Below are 18470 nucleotides of genomic sequence, written 5' to 3'. Positions count from 1 at the left end.
ATACAAGGGCTCAGAGGCAGGAATGAGCTTGCCAGGTGTTTGCGGGACAGAAAGAGGGAGAACCGGCAGGTGCAATGCAGGGGTGCAGGGAGCGGCACCGGGGCACGGGACCCGCCGAGACACCGGGCGCAGGAGAGAAGAGCTGGAGGCAAAGTACTGGGCAGAGGCCCAGGGCCATCCGAGCTCGGCAAGAAGGTGCGATGGGCCTTGACTCTTCCTGAACTTGGCAAATCTCCTTGAACTTCAGCTGCTGATCTCTCTGGGAGAGAACGCGTTCCTGAAATTTGCCCGTTGCTTCCAAAGAAACAGCTCTGTCCAAAACGATCACTTTCAAAAGAGGGCACGCCTGCACGGCACCTGTGCACAGGGACGGCCACCGTGGGGGCTGAGAGCAGGGACCAGCAACAGGAAGCTGCCTGGGGCGCACGCCGTGCGCCTGCTGTGCAGGGCTGTGCGCACGTGACAAGGGCAGGTGACCTGTAGTCACGGAGGTGGGCAGTTGGCCAGGACCCACTGAGGAGAGCGTTACGGAGTCAAATTTCGGGAGCCCCTATCCTTTCGGGAAGAAGGCAGAATGGTGGTGAGAAGTGACAGCCCTACCTTCACATGCTTTTGAGCACCCAGGAGGACCTGGACAGTCATCCACGCACTAACGGGACTGCGAGAAAGGGAGAAAAGAGGGCGGCCACCTACTACTTGAGGGGCTTTTCCTGGAACCCCTTTCATGATTAACTTTAGGAGTACAAAAGGGTTCTGTAAAGGGGCTTGTAGAATCTGTTACGTAAAAATAATGTTGTGTGGGCCAGCGGTGTGGATCAGTGGATGGAGCATGTCCCGTGGACTCGGAGGTCCCTGTGTGATTCCCAGTCGGGACACACGCCCGGGTTGTGGGCTCGATCCCCAGGGGGAGGCGTGCAGGAAGCGGCCGATGGATGTTCCTCTCATTGATGTTTCTATCTCTCCCTTTCTCTCTCTCTAAAAAAGTCAATAAAAACATATTTAAAAAGAGACTTACGTCAAATGGAAGAAATGCTGGCCCAGTCGTGGAAGGTGATCTAAAGGTGTCAGAGAAGCTCGGAAATGACCAAGGTAACTAACGTGGTCTAAACATGGTGCCAAGCGCTTAGGTGGAAAGGAGGGGTCAGACCCAGCGGGAATCAGCAGTTAGGGCCCCTGGGGGACGCACCCAGGAACGCAGCGAGCGCGGCGGGGCCTCCAGCTCAGGCTCGCTGCTGGCCCGCGGGCCGGGAGATGGGCTGGAGGAGCCGTCCTCACTGGTCGACGTTGGAACTGTGCTGAGCCACAGCCGGTGGGGGCAACGAGACCTGGAACCCTGGCGGGAGGCGGAGAGGACAGACGGGCGGCCGTCCTGCTCCTGGGAGGAGAGGGTCTGGCTGCGAGCGCGGAGCTCAGAGCCAGAGCAAACACTGCCCGGGGACTGTCTGAGCCCCGGGGGCCGGCGGCCTCTGCTGCTGTTTCTGCTGCTCAGTTAAATGGGCCAATGTGTTTCCCCTTCCACTGGGCCATTTTGAGTTAAGTTTCTGGTCACAAACGGCCAAAAGAAGACAGTCTGATTCAAGAAAGGCTAAATCCTGCAGTTTAGGGCAATCCAGGAAGACTTCCTGGAAGAGGCTGGTAAGACTTGGATAAATTCAAGGTTGCAATCAAGATTTTGAGGTGGTTGTAATAACTGACGAGGCAGATATGGTGGAAATGGCTCATACCGGGGATAACAAAGTGGGAGACAGGGCTGGTGTGTGCGTGCGCACATACATGTGTTTCTGCACTGTGGTGGGGCGCGCCCTTGGATACCCAGCGCCTGGCATAGAGCCTGGCACAGAGCAGGCTCTCAGTAAATAGTTGTTGAGGGAATAGACGAATAATGTAATCAAATTCAATTAGTCCACTCACCTTATATGATTGTTACGAAGATTAGAGACACACATGAAACACTCAGCACAGTTCCTGGACCATAGTAGGTACACATTATTAAGGATGCAAGGGCGTGCCCATTTCCCAGATTTGGGAATTGAGGCGCTCAGGAGTAGGGCGCATCACCAAGGGCCCATATGTGTCAAGACTGGGCTCTGAGCCCAAGGCCACTGACTGCAGGGGTGACTCACCGAGGAGTGGGGGAGGGGTGGCGCAGAACAAGGCCAAGGCTGCAGAACTCACCGTGGAGTAGTCAGAGCCGTGCTTCTCCTTCACCCCGTTCCGGCACAGTGTGTAGTTATAAAAGCGCGAGTTCTTGAGGAGGCCGACCCACTCCTTCCAGCCGGGCGGCACGTAGGAGCCATTGTATTCGTTCAGGTACTTCCCGAAGAAAGCTGGAGGGGACGAGGGACCAGGAGGTGAGAGATGCAGAGAGCGGAAGCCTTTCCCAGGCATCGCCCAGCCTCCTGGGGCTCTGGCCTGGAACCAGCCCCCCCGTGAGCACGCGGCCTCTGGGACCCCCTTCCGAATGTTTCACACGCATACAACAAAATACGTAGGATTACCGAGAAAAGCAATTATTCTGAAATACAGTTACCAACGTATTAAAATGTTTTGTCATATAATCATGTCTTTAAAAATGACTTTTAATTAAGGCCGTAAAAGCCAGACATCGTAGACAGTTCTAATCTCAGAGTAGTGATGCATGAAGATATAGTATTTTGCAATATCTGCGGTGACTGCAATGGGATATGACAATATGGCTGATTTCTACGGACGACAGAGTTGCAGATTCTGCCCCCCTGCTGTGGTGTGTGGCCTTCTTTCATCATCGAAGCAAATGCTGCATTGCAGATGTAGGTTAGTCAAAGAGTGAACTGTTTTGCATTCAAGTTTACGGGCCCCTTGAATTGTATCTACTACATAGTGACCAGAATGGTTGGTGTTGAGAAATGGACAATACCAAGTGTTGGCAGGGATATGGAGCATATACTGCCAGTGGGCATGTAAACTGGTCCAACCGCTGTGCAAGGCTGCTTGGCAGTGTCAACAAACCTTGAACGTACATACATCTTCTGCACTTCAGATCCTGGGTATTTACTCAACAGAACTGCAGTCATTCATACGGTCACCAAAAGTCACGAGCTGGACATGCCCATGGCACAGCGGCCATGACAGCCCTCAGAAAGAAGCCCATGCCCTCCAGCTGGCCTTCGGCAGATTCCTCGTGGTGTCTTTTAGCTTCCATGTGCTGACTTTTTAGTTTTAGTTCTCAGTTGGTTCAGAACCTCAACAAGGAAGAAAGTGAAATGTAACAAGACCCCTCTCAGAGTCCTGATACTTTCTATCCATGGCAAGTAACACTGGTGGGGATGTTAAGAGTTTCTCTTTGAAACAAAGGAAGTAAAACGGTTAAAACAATTGAGAGAAAAATATTAAGTAACAGAATCCGTGTGCCTGGAGATGGTAAAAATCAATACCTCCACTCAACAGCTATTTATTAAACACCTACGGTATGCCAGGAGCTGTCCTACATGCCGGAAACACAGCAGTAAATGAGATCAACAGGGTCCCTGCCCTCATGGGCTGATGTTTGAGTCTGGGCTGTGACAAATACAGATGCTGTCGTTGGTGACAGCAGTGATGAAGGAAATAAAGGATGATGATGTGACAAAGTGGCAGAGGTAGACCACTAGAGGCGCCACTGGGCCAGGTGGTCAGAGGAGGCCTCCTGGAGGAATGCTGAGAGTGAATCAGAGTGAACACAAGAATACAAGAAAAACTGCTTCAGGCAGAGGGAACAGCAAGTGCAAAGGTCCTGTGGCAGGAACACGCTTGGGGGTACTTGAGGAACCCAAGGAGGCCAGTGAGGCAGGGAGGAGATGATGGGCGGAGGGGCCAGATCATGAGGGTCCTGGGAGCTGCCATGAAGAGAAGCAACAGGAAGCATGACGGGGATCCTTCTAAAGGGGCACATGTCCCCTGACATGTTACACGTCAGACTTTGCATTTTGTGTGCATTTTCCTAACATATTCTGAAAGGAATCCAGGACCACGAATCACGTAAGCAGCACAGAACTTCACTGTTCTGAATGAAACCCGGGAGAAAGGGGCTTCCTGCATTCCCCACTGGGGGAACGGAGTTCTCCCCAGGTCTCCCGAGCCCCTGGCTTGTGATCTATTGGTCTGTCTCTGAAGATGTGGGCCAGGTCTTTCTGATAAATGTGCAGTATAGAATGCTAATAAGCTTAAATTTGTGGCCTGGCTGGTGAGAGAACTATTTCTTGGGGGTGGGAAGTGGGGTACTTTTGGAAGCCCACCCCTGCCTACTATTGTCCCATGCCAGGGGTGTTTCCTCTGCTAGAATCTCCTCTTCCACATCTCCCCCTTCTCTCCAACCCTCAACACTTAAAAAACCCAGAAAGACTTTCTTGTTCAGGTTCCACAAAGCCCTTGAAAAACAGGGCTTCAGTCAAAGGCTTTTAGTGCCAAATTAGATTTTGTTCTCATTTGATTAGATTTCCCCAAGGCAGTTTTAAAATGGTTATTCCGGCACCAGATGAGGTGGGACAAGCAAATCAGTGCGGGCCCCAGGGCTCTGGGCTGGGACATACAGCCAGGAGAGTGAGCTGGTATTAAAATCAAGATGAAAAATACAGTCCGTGTCGTGGCTGATGTCACTGAGCTTTCCCGGTTAGGAAGGTGCTGGAGAGGAGCAAAGGGGGGTGGGGGTGCTGGTGTGGGGGTGGAACCACTCGGCGGGCAGATTAAAAGGAATTAAATGCCCGGCCAGGAAAGGCCATGACAATGTGCTGGGGGGCGGCTGCCCCTGGGAAGCAGGCTGGCATCACCTGACAAGATGGAGGGAGCATGTACCACCTTGTGTGCCCAGCACCGGCTGGAAATGTACACCCGGCAGTGGAGACTTTCGCTGGGCCTGCCGGGTCCTGACTGTGATCCTCTGGGTACCATCACTTCTTCACTTAAGCACACATGGGCTCATCTTAATTCAGCCTGACCAATCAGAGCACCCCATTCCCTGGCTATTGCCATTGGTTCGTGGATATGCATGTGACCCACGCTGGGCCAATGAGAGTCAGCCCTGGGATTTTTAAATCAGCTACTGGCAAAGAGAAGTTCTTCCGGAGGGCTTCAGGCTGACGGTGGTCATCTTGCCACTAGGAGGGGAGAGCCTTGAATGCGAGGCGACATGGAAGAGAGAGAAGTGAGAGGTGGAGACAGACAGACAGACAGACAGGAAGTAGACTCTGAACTGGGCCAGGGCAGCGAGGGGCTGGCAGTGTGAGGAAGGACACACAAGGACACAGCAAGGCGGACGCAACGACAAGGAGAGGACCCGCCAATCCCAGGCAGCCCTCTGCTGGTCCTCATGTCCTTTCCCACAGTTCCGTTAAATACGTTCCCACAACACTGTTCGCCTTGAGCTACCGCAGTACAGTCACTGTAATTACAGAAAGTACTTCGCAGCTGGCCCTGCAGTCCTCAACCGACGGGTACACGACGTGTCTGCATCGTGACCAGTGGCCGATTACAGCGCTTCCCGCGAAGGTAACCAGGGAGCGGTCACGGCGCACGACATTCAGTTCCACAGACAGCAAGGCCTCCTCGTCTCCCAGGGACCCGTCTCCGAGACATGTTACAGAAGTGGACCATCTGCGGAGAGAACCGGCACCAGGGGTCGGAGCGCAACCGAGAAACCAGACGTCAGAAGGTCGAAGTCGACACCCGCGTCGCGTGTAGGAGGAATGGAGCCGCCGTGGGAACGGGCCACTCACTCAGTGGGAAGCTAGATAAGCAGCCAGAAGAACTTCATCATCAACGTAAACGAGGAAACGTGGTTGTGATGAAAAGGACGGGGGTGTCCCACAGGAATCGACGCCGGCAGAAACGCTTCCCATGGAAGGGACTCGCGAGATACTTCACAACGTCGCAAGCTGTGCGTTCTTGGGCATGACTAATCTCTTGAAACCTCTGTGTATCCCTTTATCAAATGAGGGATAACAACAGTATTTATCTCATGGGACTGTGATGAGAACAATGTTCATACATTGCTCAGATCAGCCATAACAGGTGCCCACTAAGTGTTACAGTTTCATTGTTACCAGTGGGCCCCCCTCTAGCTACCTTGTTGCTCCTTATACCTTGTTCAGTGGAGTCGGGGCAGAGACAGACCTCAGAATCCTCCCTCCCGCCTCCCTGCTTTGCGGGGATTATCAGCCCCAAGTCCTCCCGCGAGGCTCCCCCGCAGGCCGCGCAGGCCGCTCCTGGTCGGAAAGCTTCCAGTCCGCCTCCCTTCCTGGCTGCAGCTCCCCCTGTCTGTCTGCGTTAAGTGCTGCTGGGGAACCTTTCGGAGTCTGATGGGAGAGCCAGGCCCTTCTGTTATCTCTCCCAACCCTGAATCTAGCTGAAATTGCCTCGTGCTAATCGCATTTGCGTCTGTAAAAGCTGTGTCTTGCTGCGAACCGGGGCCAAGAGGCGGCAGTCCTGGCACGGGAGGGCAGCCAGACAGAGGCGTCCTTTTGGCTACGGGAGTTGGAGGGTTTTGGCCACGGGACACTACCAGGAATGCCAGCGTCATTTCTCTGTGCTGGTGAGCAGGTCGTGCCAGCACGGGGGACACTGTGTGGCACCTGCCGGCAGCCGTTGCCCTCTCTCTGGGTAACACCAGAGGCGCTATGGGAAAGCAGCCCAAAGCACGTCCGCAGCCAGACGGTCTGGTTCTGCACCCTGGTCTGCCACCTCCTCACTGGGACCCCAGCAGGACTTCACCCCTCTGTGCCTCAGTGAGCAACATGACAGTCAGCCACCGTCGGCTGTCACGTGAAGTGGAAGAACCAACGTGAAACAGCACCTGGCACACCCTGGGTGCCCAGCAAGCAGCAGCGAATGGGCCGACAGCACCCACCGCCCGAGGGGAGTGTGCTCTCCCCTGGGCTGTCCGGGTGGAACTGTGAACACGGCTGTTTGAAGAACACTGGCGTCTCTCAGCTCACACTCATCCCACACCATCTCCACCCACATCCTGCATTAGAGATAATTGATAAATAACAAAGAGCTGAAATATTCCAGAGTTGACTGGTTGAATCATGCTGCACTTCATTATTTCTATTTAAGTATAAATATTTCATTAAATATTCATTCTAATTTGGCCGTTTCCTCCACATTTTGGAGCCAATATACCAATACATACACACATGCATGAATATACAGACACACACACACACACTCACACACACTTCCATTCAGGCAACCCCTAAAAAGCCATTACCACTGCATCCCTGGTTCCTTCCCAATACAAAGGTCCTGACTGTCAATCAAGGTGCTCTTCCCCACCCCCAGGGCAGGTGTGACTGAGCTCAGCCAATCAGACTCTACCCTGGGATTTTGAATCCTGAGCCAGGAAACTCAAAGGTGGAAAGAAGGACTGGAGTTCTGTAAGAGCCCCTGATGTGACAGTTGCTCAAAAGTTGCAACATGAATCCTCCGATCCAGCGTTTGGAAATCTAAATGAAAGAGGCAAGGCCGTTAATGCGATGAAGTGCGGAAGGGGGGCGGGGATGAATTCTGCTTCTTCATTTCCTTGCGCAAAACAGAAATGGCCTCCACCTGGACTTTGCCTTCCAACTGCCCTCCCTTTGCTTTACCATAATCCAGTTACCCCCAAATGTCCAGGACCCTTCTGGACCCAAGACCCTCCTCCCATTCCCGTTCAGAGACCTGCCGGCGGTCCTGCTAGCCCGGGCACAGCTCCCGCCCCCCGCCCCCCCCCCTCGCTCACCCTGTTCTAGCCACTCCAGGCTCGTTTCTGGAATGTGCCACCCTCACTGCCAACTCAGGGCGTTGGCACCTGTTCCTCCCTCTGCTTTGGATACGTGCCTCCTCCCTTCTCATGACGACGTCTTAGACAAGATGTCACCTCTGAGAAGTTGTCCCTGACCCCTGTCTAAAGTCACCTGCTACGCGTTCCTCATCAGGCTACTGATCCCCATAGCACTCAGCACTGTGAAGTCACCCTGTGGACTCGTGTTCTTGTTGATCATCATCTCCCCACCCAGGATGTTGGGCCCACGAGGCAGGGCCTTTTCTGGGCGCTGTAGCCCCAAGCCCACTCCTTGGCCAAGAGTGGGCACTCACTCAGGTAATCACTGCTGACAGGTGACAGCTGGGTAGGGGACGGGGGTGAGACACCCAGGCCGTGCAATGCACAGCTGCCCCTCTCGAGCATCTTAGGCCTCAGGGAGGACAGGAGGGCTGGAGAGCAGCAAGTAAATATTTCATTAAAAGGGATTTCTATTCCCGTATCTGCAGGAGACCCTGCTGCATGACGGGAAAGGTGGTGCGTGTCAGCCCACAGCCTGTCTGTGCGCAGAGTCCACCGAACAGATCTCAGGCCACCGGGGGCCGAAGTGCCGCCAGGGGCCATTGGGCAATGCCTGGAGACACTTTTGGCTGTCATCACTGGGGGAGGAGGGTGCTACTGGCATCCCGTGGGCAGGTGCAGGGATGCTGCTATTCGCCCCACAGTGCACAGGACGGTCCCCACTAAGTGACGTATCTGACCCGAGTGTCAGCGGTGCCGAGGCTGAGGGACTCTGCCCGGGACACAGTTACAAACGTCATGCGGGTCCCCAGTGACGGTGAGGAAACAGAGTGGCTTGGATGAGGTTTCCAGAGCCAGAGAGCCAGGGTCCGAGCCCTGCCTCCTTGGGCAGACTCGCTCCTCACAAAGCCTCAGTGACTTCATCTGTGCAATGGGAGCAGGGACGGATGAGATCACGTCTGGCACAGAGTAAGAACGCCAAAAAAATAAAAGGAACTGTGAGTTCCCCAAACAGAGCCTGCTTCTCTTTTTCAGGGAGGGGGATGAAAACCTGGGTCTCTGGAGAAAGGAAAATGGTTGTTAGGAACCAGATGTGACGCCGTCCTGGAGAATGACAAGGCCCCTCGGAGCCTCCAGTAATGAGCTCGGGGGGGATGTTTACGCTGCGCAGAGAAGCCGGCTGAGCGTGACACGCGGCTGTTAGCAGAGGGGCTGGCGCGGAGCGGAGCCAAGGACAATAAACGATGTTTGCCTAAGCAGTTCGGAAAGGTCAGGCAGCGCGCAGCCCAGGGCGCTGGCAAGTCCATCTTCCCCGAACGAACGGCTCCGTGTCACAGGCAAGGGGCTGGGAACAACGAAACCCGGTCTCGGCCTTTCATGACATCGTCTCAGTCCCGGCTGTCCGGGTGCCTCTTTCACGTGCTCTGCCATTTTTATGTGTCATTTGGACGGTTACAGACTTACTATTTTTCTTCAGACCTAGTCATTGGGAGCCAGACAGACATTTCAAACGGGACTCTTGGTCGGTCGGTCCCGGTAAACCTGCTTCCCTCCGGGCCTTCCAGTAGATGCCGGTTGCCCTGGCCACACACTCCAGAGGGGCCTTGAGCCCCTCTCCCCATCACGTCCACTGATGACGCATCACAGCAGCTCTTCCTCAGGACAGACTCAGGACTGAGCACCTGGTGCGCCTCACTGCGACCAGCCTGTTCCAGCCGGCACCTTCTCCCGCCCGGACCTCGTAGGAGCTTCCTCCCTGGTCCCCCGCCTCCAACCTTCCAGAAGGGTTCTGTTAAGTCACGATACAGTGTTGCTCAAAGCCTGTCAGTGGCTCCGCATCCCACCGGGGCTAAAATCCAGAGTCCTTGTTGTGGCCTGCAAGGTCCCAGTGACCCATCTTCTGCCCCTACCCTGACCTCGGCTCCCCCACTTTGTCCTGTGCCATTCTGCTCCCGCTGTAGTGGCCTTGTTCTTCTGTGCTCCCCGCCTCCCCTCGTTTCTGCCCCAGGGCCTTTGCCCTTGCTGTTCCGTTTGAGGGAACCATCGTCCTGAGACACCTTCATGACCGCTCCCTCACCTTTCCCAGAGTGGTTGCTCATGTGTCACCTTGTTGGGTTACATGCCTTACTTATCCCGTGAACGAGGCCTCTCCCCACCCTGACGCTCCCTCTTCTCCTGACTTTGTTTCTCTCCAGTGTTTAGTACCACCTGACAAATGTATCGGCCTGCCCAGCTGGAACACAGGCTCCGAGGGCAGGGGCTTCTGCCTGCCTTGTTCGCCTGTGTCCTTGTTGAGAACAGAGCCCCGCAAGCAGCATGGCCTCCGTGGACATCTGTGGGACAAACAGATCAATGACCGAACCGGCGAACACCCAGGCGTGGGAGGCCTGGGGAGCCGCGTCAGCTGAGGACCAGTAGGTTCTGCTGCCCAGCACCCAGGACGTGCCTTTGGCGGAAGAACAGGAGCACTGCCGAGCTGCTGTCTTCCCATCTGACGCCGTGGCACCGGCAGGTTGAACCTGGGTCTGTTTGATGCATGGGGGACACGGCTTCACTGTGGGGTGCTGTGTAAAACGGAGGGCGCCCCAAGGCCAGCGTTAGTCAACAGCAGGGTTCTCAAACGCTTGGGTTGGGGTCAGGGTCCCTTTGGACTCTTAACAGGTACTCAGGACCCCAGGGAGCTTTGTCTGTGTTGGTTATACCTAGTGATCGTTACCATGTTAGAGATGAAAACTGAGCAATTTAAAACATATTAATTCATTTAAAAATATGCCCTGGCTGGTTGGCTCAGAGGTTATAGCACTGGCCCGTGTACCGAAGGGTCACGGGTATGTACTGGGTTGCAGGTTCGATCCCCGGCCCCAGTATGGGTCGTGCAGGAGGCAACCAATTGATGTGTCTTTCTCACGTCGATATTTCTCTCTCTCTCTCCCTCCCTTTATCCCTCCCTCCCTCCCATCCTAGCTAAAAACCAATGGAAAAATATCCTTGGGAGAGAATTAACAACAACAAATGAAAATAGTAATAACCTACATGTTTAGTATATTAAAAAAAAAAAAGATCGCTATACCTAGAACCATTAGTGAATGAATGAATGAATACATAACATCGTGGTTCTGGGATGGGGCAAAAGTAGGTTTCCAGTTGTCTGTATGGAAAATAATACAATAAATAATAAATAGTAATACAAGAATAAACTGTGTGTTTCATGTACTCACTACTACTTTTGCCCCACCTGGTATGTTCCCCAAATGAAACAAAATTAATGAGAAGGGCGGTATGGTTCACATTTTTGCCAATCCCTTTAATGTCTGGATTAACAGAAGACAGCTGGGAACGCGTATCTGCATCTGCATTCGATCTGTGGCAATGTGTTGTTTTGGTCACGTTTCATGAAAAGTCAGCCTCACAGACATGTGCATGGGAAGGGGAGGAGTCTTTAAAAACACCTTGAAGGTCACTGCGGGTGTGTTAGGCACTCTCTAGAAAACACTGTGCACCTGGGGGGAAAAAGCATACAAAGACAGATGATGTCTCAGCATTGTCATGAAAACAGTGTGGGGTCCTGGGGCTCCTCTTTGAGAACTACTGGGTTAGAGGAGGAGGAGGTCCCACAACAACCCAATGAGGCAATACTACCTTTGTCCCCATTTTACAGTTGGAGAAACTGAGGCACAGAGAGGTGAAGTCACTTTTTGCCCAACATCCCATAGTTGGTGAGTGGCAGAGCTGAGACCCTCACACAGGTGGTCCGTCTAGATTCCATGCTGGGGTCCCCTCCCTGTGCCCCAGCCTTCCAGGTTCATCCGCCTGCGGGCTGTGGAGAGACAGGCCTTCCCAAAGCCTCAGCACGGGAACACGGGAAGGAGTCACAGACACTATCTAGGTCAGTCTCTCCAGAAGTGTGGGGTTCGAGGTTTAAATCAAGCAAAGCGGTAGCTGCAGAATAGTCCTGGGGATGAAGAGTGCAGCCTAGGGAATACAGTCGATAACTGGGCAATAACTTGGATGGTGTCAGATGGGCACCAGATTCACCAGAGTCATCACTGTGTTGTATAATGTCCAGTCATTAGGTTATATGCCTGAAAATATCATACTGTATGCCACTGTCATTGAAAAATATAAAATGATTTAAAGTCAGAAAAGAAATATACCAGGCTGTCTCTACCTACCTGCTGTTTTCCCAACTGTCAACGGGGATAATATGATGCCTACGTGACATAGTTGTTGGGGAGGATTCAATGAGAAAACGTAGAGAAACTGCCCCCCAAATGTTAATTACTGCTTTTATTATATTATGTATTGTAAGGTTATATATTCATTATTCATTCATTCACTAAACATCAGAAGCACCCTGCTAGGGTCCCAGGCATGGTTTGGGTATGGAGGGTATCATTGAACTAAACAATAAATTAACAGACAGACACAAAGTACGAGCTCACAGAACTCCTGGTGGCTTTCACAGGAACTGCAGGAGTCTGGTGGCTCTAACCAGGTGGGGGTAGAGGGCTGGCTGGTCTCAGGCTATTTGGAAGGTGGAACCAACAGGATCGGCTAACACATTCGATGTGGGGGGGGAGGAGTGAGTCAAGGGTAATTGGAGGTTTGCAGCCTGAGCAGCAAGGACAAGATCCACCCTCGGCTCAGAATTGGGAGGTTTGCAGGGGAAGGAGAGGAAGAGCTCAGACAGACGTGAACCTTGAGGTGCCCTTTAGACATCAAGGTGAAGACAGGGTGGGCAGCAGGGGTATGTGTCCAGGCTCAGGGGAAACGTCTGAGGGTAGAAATCTGAGACTTGTCAGCACTTAGCACTTAATGCCACGCGCTGAACGATGCCGCCTGAGGACGCCTTCCTTACTCGGTGGTCCATGACTGTGGATGGGAAAACACATCTTTATATTCATTATCCTCTCACTAGCATCTCCTGCAAGAATGAAGCACAGCAACAAATCACAGAAGCAGGAGTCTCTATGCCTCTGTCACCAACAGAAGTCACAGTTAACAGGACAGTTAACCCAGACATCTGCAAGTATCACTCCTTTGAAATCGCGGAAGTTATCAGATATACCAGTGATCAGCTAAGTAACCACTCGCTACATCATGTTACTGAATGTGCAAAGAAGCACGCATACCACCACTTATCAAGTATTTTGATGAATGTATCTGGATGTAATTGGCTCCCTTCGTAATTCTGCGTATTTTCTTCTACGCATTTAATTTGAAGATATTCTGAAAAGGATCCACAGGCTTCACCAGATGCCAAGGGGGTCCCGTGGCACGAACAGGGACAAAACCCCCAGTTGGGGAATGAGTATCACTGGAGGAGAGGGTCCAGGCTCTTGGCTCCAGGGGGAGGGGTCAGGACGAAGGGACACCAGCCTAGAGGCTGGAAAGGAGGTGCAGGTGGGTAGGGGGAGAACCAAGTGAAGGCAGACGTAGGAAGTTTCCAGGAGCACAGCAGGGGGAACGCAGCTCTGTGCTGCTTGGGGTGACGATTCCTTCCCCAGGATGTGCAGGGACACTGAGCTCAGTCCCCACGGGGCCTCAGAGCTTCCAGCGTGCATCCCGTCCTCTGCCGATCCCAGCGTTGTCAGCCCTGGGCCTGGGAGCCCATTCCGCCCGGTGACTTCTCAATCTCTAGTTTATGTAACAAGGGGCACATTTGGTGTGGCTCCGGCAACGTCTCCTCTGCCCCTAGCATCCATCGGTTCCCTCTCCTGCTTGAGTCTGTGTGCTCTGTTCGCCACAGGTAATTCCGTAAACGGATGAAACCGACCGAGAACCAGAGAAGGCGAGGGGTGTGGCCAACGGAGATTCACGCCTGTGAAGTGCCCCGGGCCTTGCGCCTTCTCCCCAGAAACAGCGGCTAGCCGGGCACGAGGCTGCCAGGATGGAGGTCCCAGCCTCCCTGGCTGAGGATGTGGCCGTGGCCAACCTTTGGTGGAGCCCTGGGGGGGCGTGGTATGTTCTGCTCACGTCCCTACAGGCCCTGAATGGGCCTCCCCCATCTTCTGAGCAACACTGGGCTGGCTGGACGTGGACGTGGTCAGTCATTCTGGACAAGGGCAGGACCCCAGGATCGCAGAAGGAGCCTGGATGCCAACCCTGTGTGCGTCTTATCATCCCCGGGCTGGTAGTGCCCAAGCTGTCAAATGAGAGAGAAATAAGCATCTATCATCTCTGAACCACTAGCATCTGGGGACTGAGGAGTCCTCAGCTGTACCTGTATTCTAACAAATACTGGAGGCCGCTGTGATGCAAAGCCAGCTGGCCACTGCCATCTAGTAGGGTCAGCAAACCTTTTCTGCAAAGGGTCAGGCTGGAAGTATTTTCAGCTTTGCAGGTATGTGGTCTCTGCTGCAATTATTCAACTCTGCCACCGTGGAGCGAAAGGAGCTCCAGACAATGCGCAGAGGGATGGGCATGGCTACATCCCAATAAAACTTTATTTATAAAACCAGGGGGCAGATCCCTGTGGGCTGTAGTCTGCTGACCAGGAATGTGGTCAGTATTGGCACGATCAGCAGCAGCAGCAGCAGCATCTTTTCTTTTTTAAAGAAAAGCTTGGAATCTGGATTTTTTGGGGGACACTTCCAGATTTATAAAAACACCTTGTAACCCAAATAGAACATAATCAGGGCTGAGGGGTGGACTCAGGCTGTTGGCTACCATTTTGCAAGACCCAAATTTGGTCCCGGGAGGTACAGAATAGAGGCTGAGTCAGTCAGGCCCGGTTTCGGTCCTGTCCCCGCCGTCAGCGGAAACATCCCGAGTCGTGAGACCTTCACCATCTGCCGTTTGGCTTTCGGGACCCCTGGCTCAGGCAGAAGAGAACAATCTGCTAACTTTCTGGGGGTGGAGCTGGGGTCTCCTGAGGAACAAGTGATAAATGAGAAGGAAGTGCTTTTGCAAACTCTAGAACACTATAAATATTAGATGTGAAATGCCACAGGGCTGAAGTCTTTGTTTTTTTGGCAGACAAATTGGCTGAGGGAGCAAGGCCGGGAAGAAATGCATTAAATAAACCCCGAGCCCCAGAGCTTGGAGGGCGGGGGCCCTTCTGATACTCTGTAACTGGATCCTTTTAACTTCGGGCCGCGTGCAAGGTTACAACATGAATCTCTTCTGAAAAGACAGCGAATGCAAATTGCTGCACGGAGTGATAAATCAATGCTGTGGAAAGTTCTGGATGCCAGAGAGGGGCTCTTGCTGAACAGAGACCTGTGGGAAAGCAGTGAGGAAGGCGGGGGCTGGGAGAAATGCCCTCCTCGCACTTGCCCCGGAGGGGGAAGCTGGATTTGGGTTTCTGGAGTAGGCATCTGTTTTATTTTGGGGCTCAGCATCCATTCTTCTCCTGTCTTTTGGAAACTGTGCCATCTGAGGGCATCAACTTTTCCTCTTACCTATTCAGGTGAGGTTGTTTCTATCTATCTCCCAGATACTGGGCGAGGCATAGGATCTGGGCCCGACCAATCAGGGTGTCCCATCTCCCCTGGCTTGTGTGATTGGGTAAGGGAGGGACACATGACTGTGGCTGAACCAATGAAAGGCTCCGTTGAGACTTTTGCTGGAGCACTGGAAAGAGGCCCCCTTACAGCCCGGGTCCCAACACTGGTGAGATGGGACCTATGGGGACCCTCTTAACATCACATAGGACCTTCCTCAGAATAAAGCCAACCCAAATGGAAGGATATCTAATAAGCAGAAAGACAGGCTTCTGAGGACAGTGAGCACTGGGACTCAGCTACATTTGCCTGAACTAGTTTCAGTGGAAAAGTGAGATCGTAATCCAGATTCCACCGTGTGCTTGTTTCCTGCTTACTGCAAGCCTGAGGCCTCAGAGTCATCCCTTCATTCAGTCTTTCCTGAGCACCCAATACCTGCCAGGCACTGTTCTGGGATCCGGGGATACGGCAGTGAACAGAAAAGGCAAGAAAAACGTTCAAAACACCTGAGATAATTTCAAGGGGGTGCTAAGTCCTTTGAGGAACATAAAACGCAGAATCGTGGTAGAGAGGGACGGGGTGGGGAGGGCTAATCGATGCCGGAGGGATGTTAGAGGTGGAAGGTGAATGGTGACAAGAAACAAACTGCGTGAGCTGTGCTTTAGGCAGAGGCACCCGCAAGTGCAAAGGCCCCGGGGCAGGTATGACCTTGGAATGTTTGAGGAAGAGCAAAGAGGTCAGGTGTCGTTAGAAAGGAATGGAGGTAGGTAGGGGATGTGGACAGAGGTGCCAGGCAGAGGCCCCGGGAGGCCTCGGCAGCCCTGGCAAGAATCTGGGAGTTCATTCTAAGAGCAGTGGTGGCAGTGAGGGCTGGAAGCAGCGGGTGGCGTGATTAGATTTGCATTTTTCAAAGCTTCCTCCAGCTCCTGGGCAGAGGGGAGGAATGGCTAAGTGCCTGGGGGAGACGCAGGGACAAACAGGCTGAGGGCTGCGGCCGTCCTGTCCCTGCAGAACGAGCTCCTGTGCTCTGCTGCCTGTTTTTGGAAGGTCATTGCTCTGGAGGGAGGCTGGGCTGCAGATGACCCCGAGGGAGGCCCGGCCTTACCAGCTGTCTGTAGGAGGCCCAGAGGGCGGGCTGCTTGGGCTGCTAATGAAATGTTGGCCTCGGCTACTCTCTTCTTGGGAGCAGGGTCATGTAGCTCCAGCAAATGGGGACCAGGGCCCATCGATTTCCTGGAAACTCAATGAGTGTGCGGAGATGGGGACATGGAGGGGGTCCCCCAGCATTAGTGACGGTTTTACCGCCTGCTCTGAGTCAACATCAAGATGAGCTGTATCTGAAAACCTTTTTGCCCCTTTAAAGTGTGGTTTTGTCCAGCAGGGTGGGACAGAGGAGGGGGAAAGGACCCACGACAGACCCTTAGAACAAGGCCTGGGGAGACCGTGGACCAGCGGAGATTTAATTATCGCCTCGGAGAATCACACACTAAGCCCATCCGTCACAGAGCCGTGCTCAGCGCCATTAGACTGATGGCCCATTTCTATGACAAATATTTTGCGACGCTCCCTTATTTTCCTGAAAGAAAATTTATAGGTGACAAACACTACCTACATACACCGTTTCCAAACAAATCGATTCCTAACTGCAGGCTGGAAGGAGAGGAGCAAGGCAGCTTATAATAATGAAAGATCTTGGGGTGCGCTTCCGAGCCATCCATCCAGGAGACTCGACAGTGGTCGGATGCCATCACCTGCCGCAGATCCGCCGAGTGGAGAGACAGTTCCGGGCTCTGGGTGGGTGGGCCTGCCCATCTGCAATTCAAATGCTTTGGGTGGCACTGCCGCCCTCGCCCTCGACGGGGCCTTCCGCAGTGGGGAGTAACTCCAAGAAAAGCTTTGTATTCAAATACAGCATCTTCTCTGGTGCAGCCACCATGGGAAACAGTGTGTAGTTTCCTCAAACAATTAAAAATGGATCTGCCTTTTGGCCCAGTGATCCCACTTCTGGGAATATATCCTAAGAATCCCAAAACACCAATCAGGAAAAATATAGGCACCCCTATGTTCAAAGCAGTGTTACTTACAAGAGCTAAGATCTGGAAACAGCCCAAGTGCCCATCAGCAGATGAGTGGATAAAAAAGCTGTGGTGCATTCATACTGGAATATTACACGGCTATAAAAAAGAAGAAATTCTTACCCTTTGCAACAGCACGGACATGTGGTACACATACGTACACACACACACACACACACACAATTTTGAACAATTTGAGAGTAAGTTCTATGTTACCACTAAGTACATCAGTGTGTGTTTCTTAAGAATAAGGACACACTCTTATATTACCACACTATAATTATGAAAATTAGGAACCATAATATTGATACACTATTATCTACTCCATTGTCCATATTCAAAATTTCCTCAATGGTCCCAACAAATACTCTTTACCATGGCTTCCATTCCTCAACCACAGAAGCTAACCCAGAGTCACACACTGCAATGAGTTGTCATCTTTAAAAGCCTTATTTGACCTGAAATTTTGAAAAGTACAGGTCACTTATTTTGCAGGAAGTCTCTTAACTGGGGCTTGTCTAATGTCTTTTCGTGATTATATTTAGGTGTGCATTTTCTGATAGGACTAAGATAAATGATGTGTTTGTATCTGTCAGGATTCAATCAGAAAACAGATACCAACACTAATGAAAAATTTAATATGTAGAATTGTGTTCAAGTGAAAAATAATCAGTTACTAAAAGGGGTAAGAGAGAACTCAGTTACACGGAGGGTATACAGCAGGAGCAACTACAAAATGTAGCCGCTGGCTCTGTGGCAGGAAGCTGGACCGACATGACCAGAGCAAGGACGACAGGCCAGGTACAGAAGGTCACCAGGGTGGGAAGCCCCAGGCACCTAGCAAAGGACAACTAACTGTAGAGGGGACCTCACCCCCAGGGTGACCTTTCCTCTCCTAGCATATCGCTGGTCATGGGTTTGGACCTCCTGACCTTCCCTCCCTGGGGATAACATCTGGGCCTCATTTGTATTTCAGCCCCAGGCCCAGAAAAGCAGCAAAATCAGACAAGTGACCCCTTGGCTGACCTCAGGGCCAGCTGCATTGGATAATGACCCCTGCCCTGGCGCCAACCAATCAATCAGTGGAGACCTAGACCCCGAAAGGACATCCCTGGAAAGCTGCTGAATATTCTACTGAGATCTTCCTGGGACCTCCCCTAAAATCTCCATCCCAAA

General features: G+C 52.5%; 1 protein-coding gene across 2 annotated transcripts in view; it reads right to left on the bottom strand.

Annotated features, from left to right (window-relative positions):
- SULF2 (sulfatase 2) overlaps positions 1 to 18470 on the bottom strand; it is a 96221-nt gene that overhangs the window by 23315 nt on the left and 54436 nt on the right. For both annotated transcript variants that reach the window (XM_036244657.1, XM_036244658.1), the window contains exon 4: positions 2176 to 2327. In XM_036244657.1, coding sequence (XP_036100550.1) covers positions 2176 to 2327 — 152 coding nt within the window. The remainder of the gene's footprint in view (positions 1 to 2175; positions 2328 to 18470) is intronic.

The sequence above is a fragment of the Molossus molossus genome, unplaced genomic scaffold, assembly GCF_014108415.1.
Source record: "Molossus molossus isolate mMolMol1 unplaced genomic scaffold, mMolMol1.p scaffold_m16_p_6, whole genome shotgun sequence".
Lineage (NCBI taxonomy): Eukaryota > Metazoa > Chordata > Mammalia > Chiroptera > Molossidae > Molossus > Molossus molossus.
The sequence above is the reverse complement of the archived record's forward strand: the minus strand, read 5'-3'. Positions and strand labels throughout refer to the sequence as shown.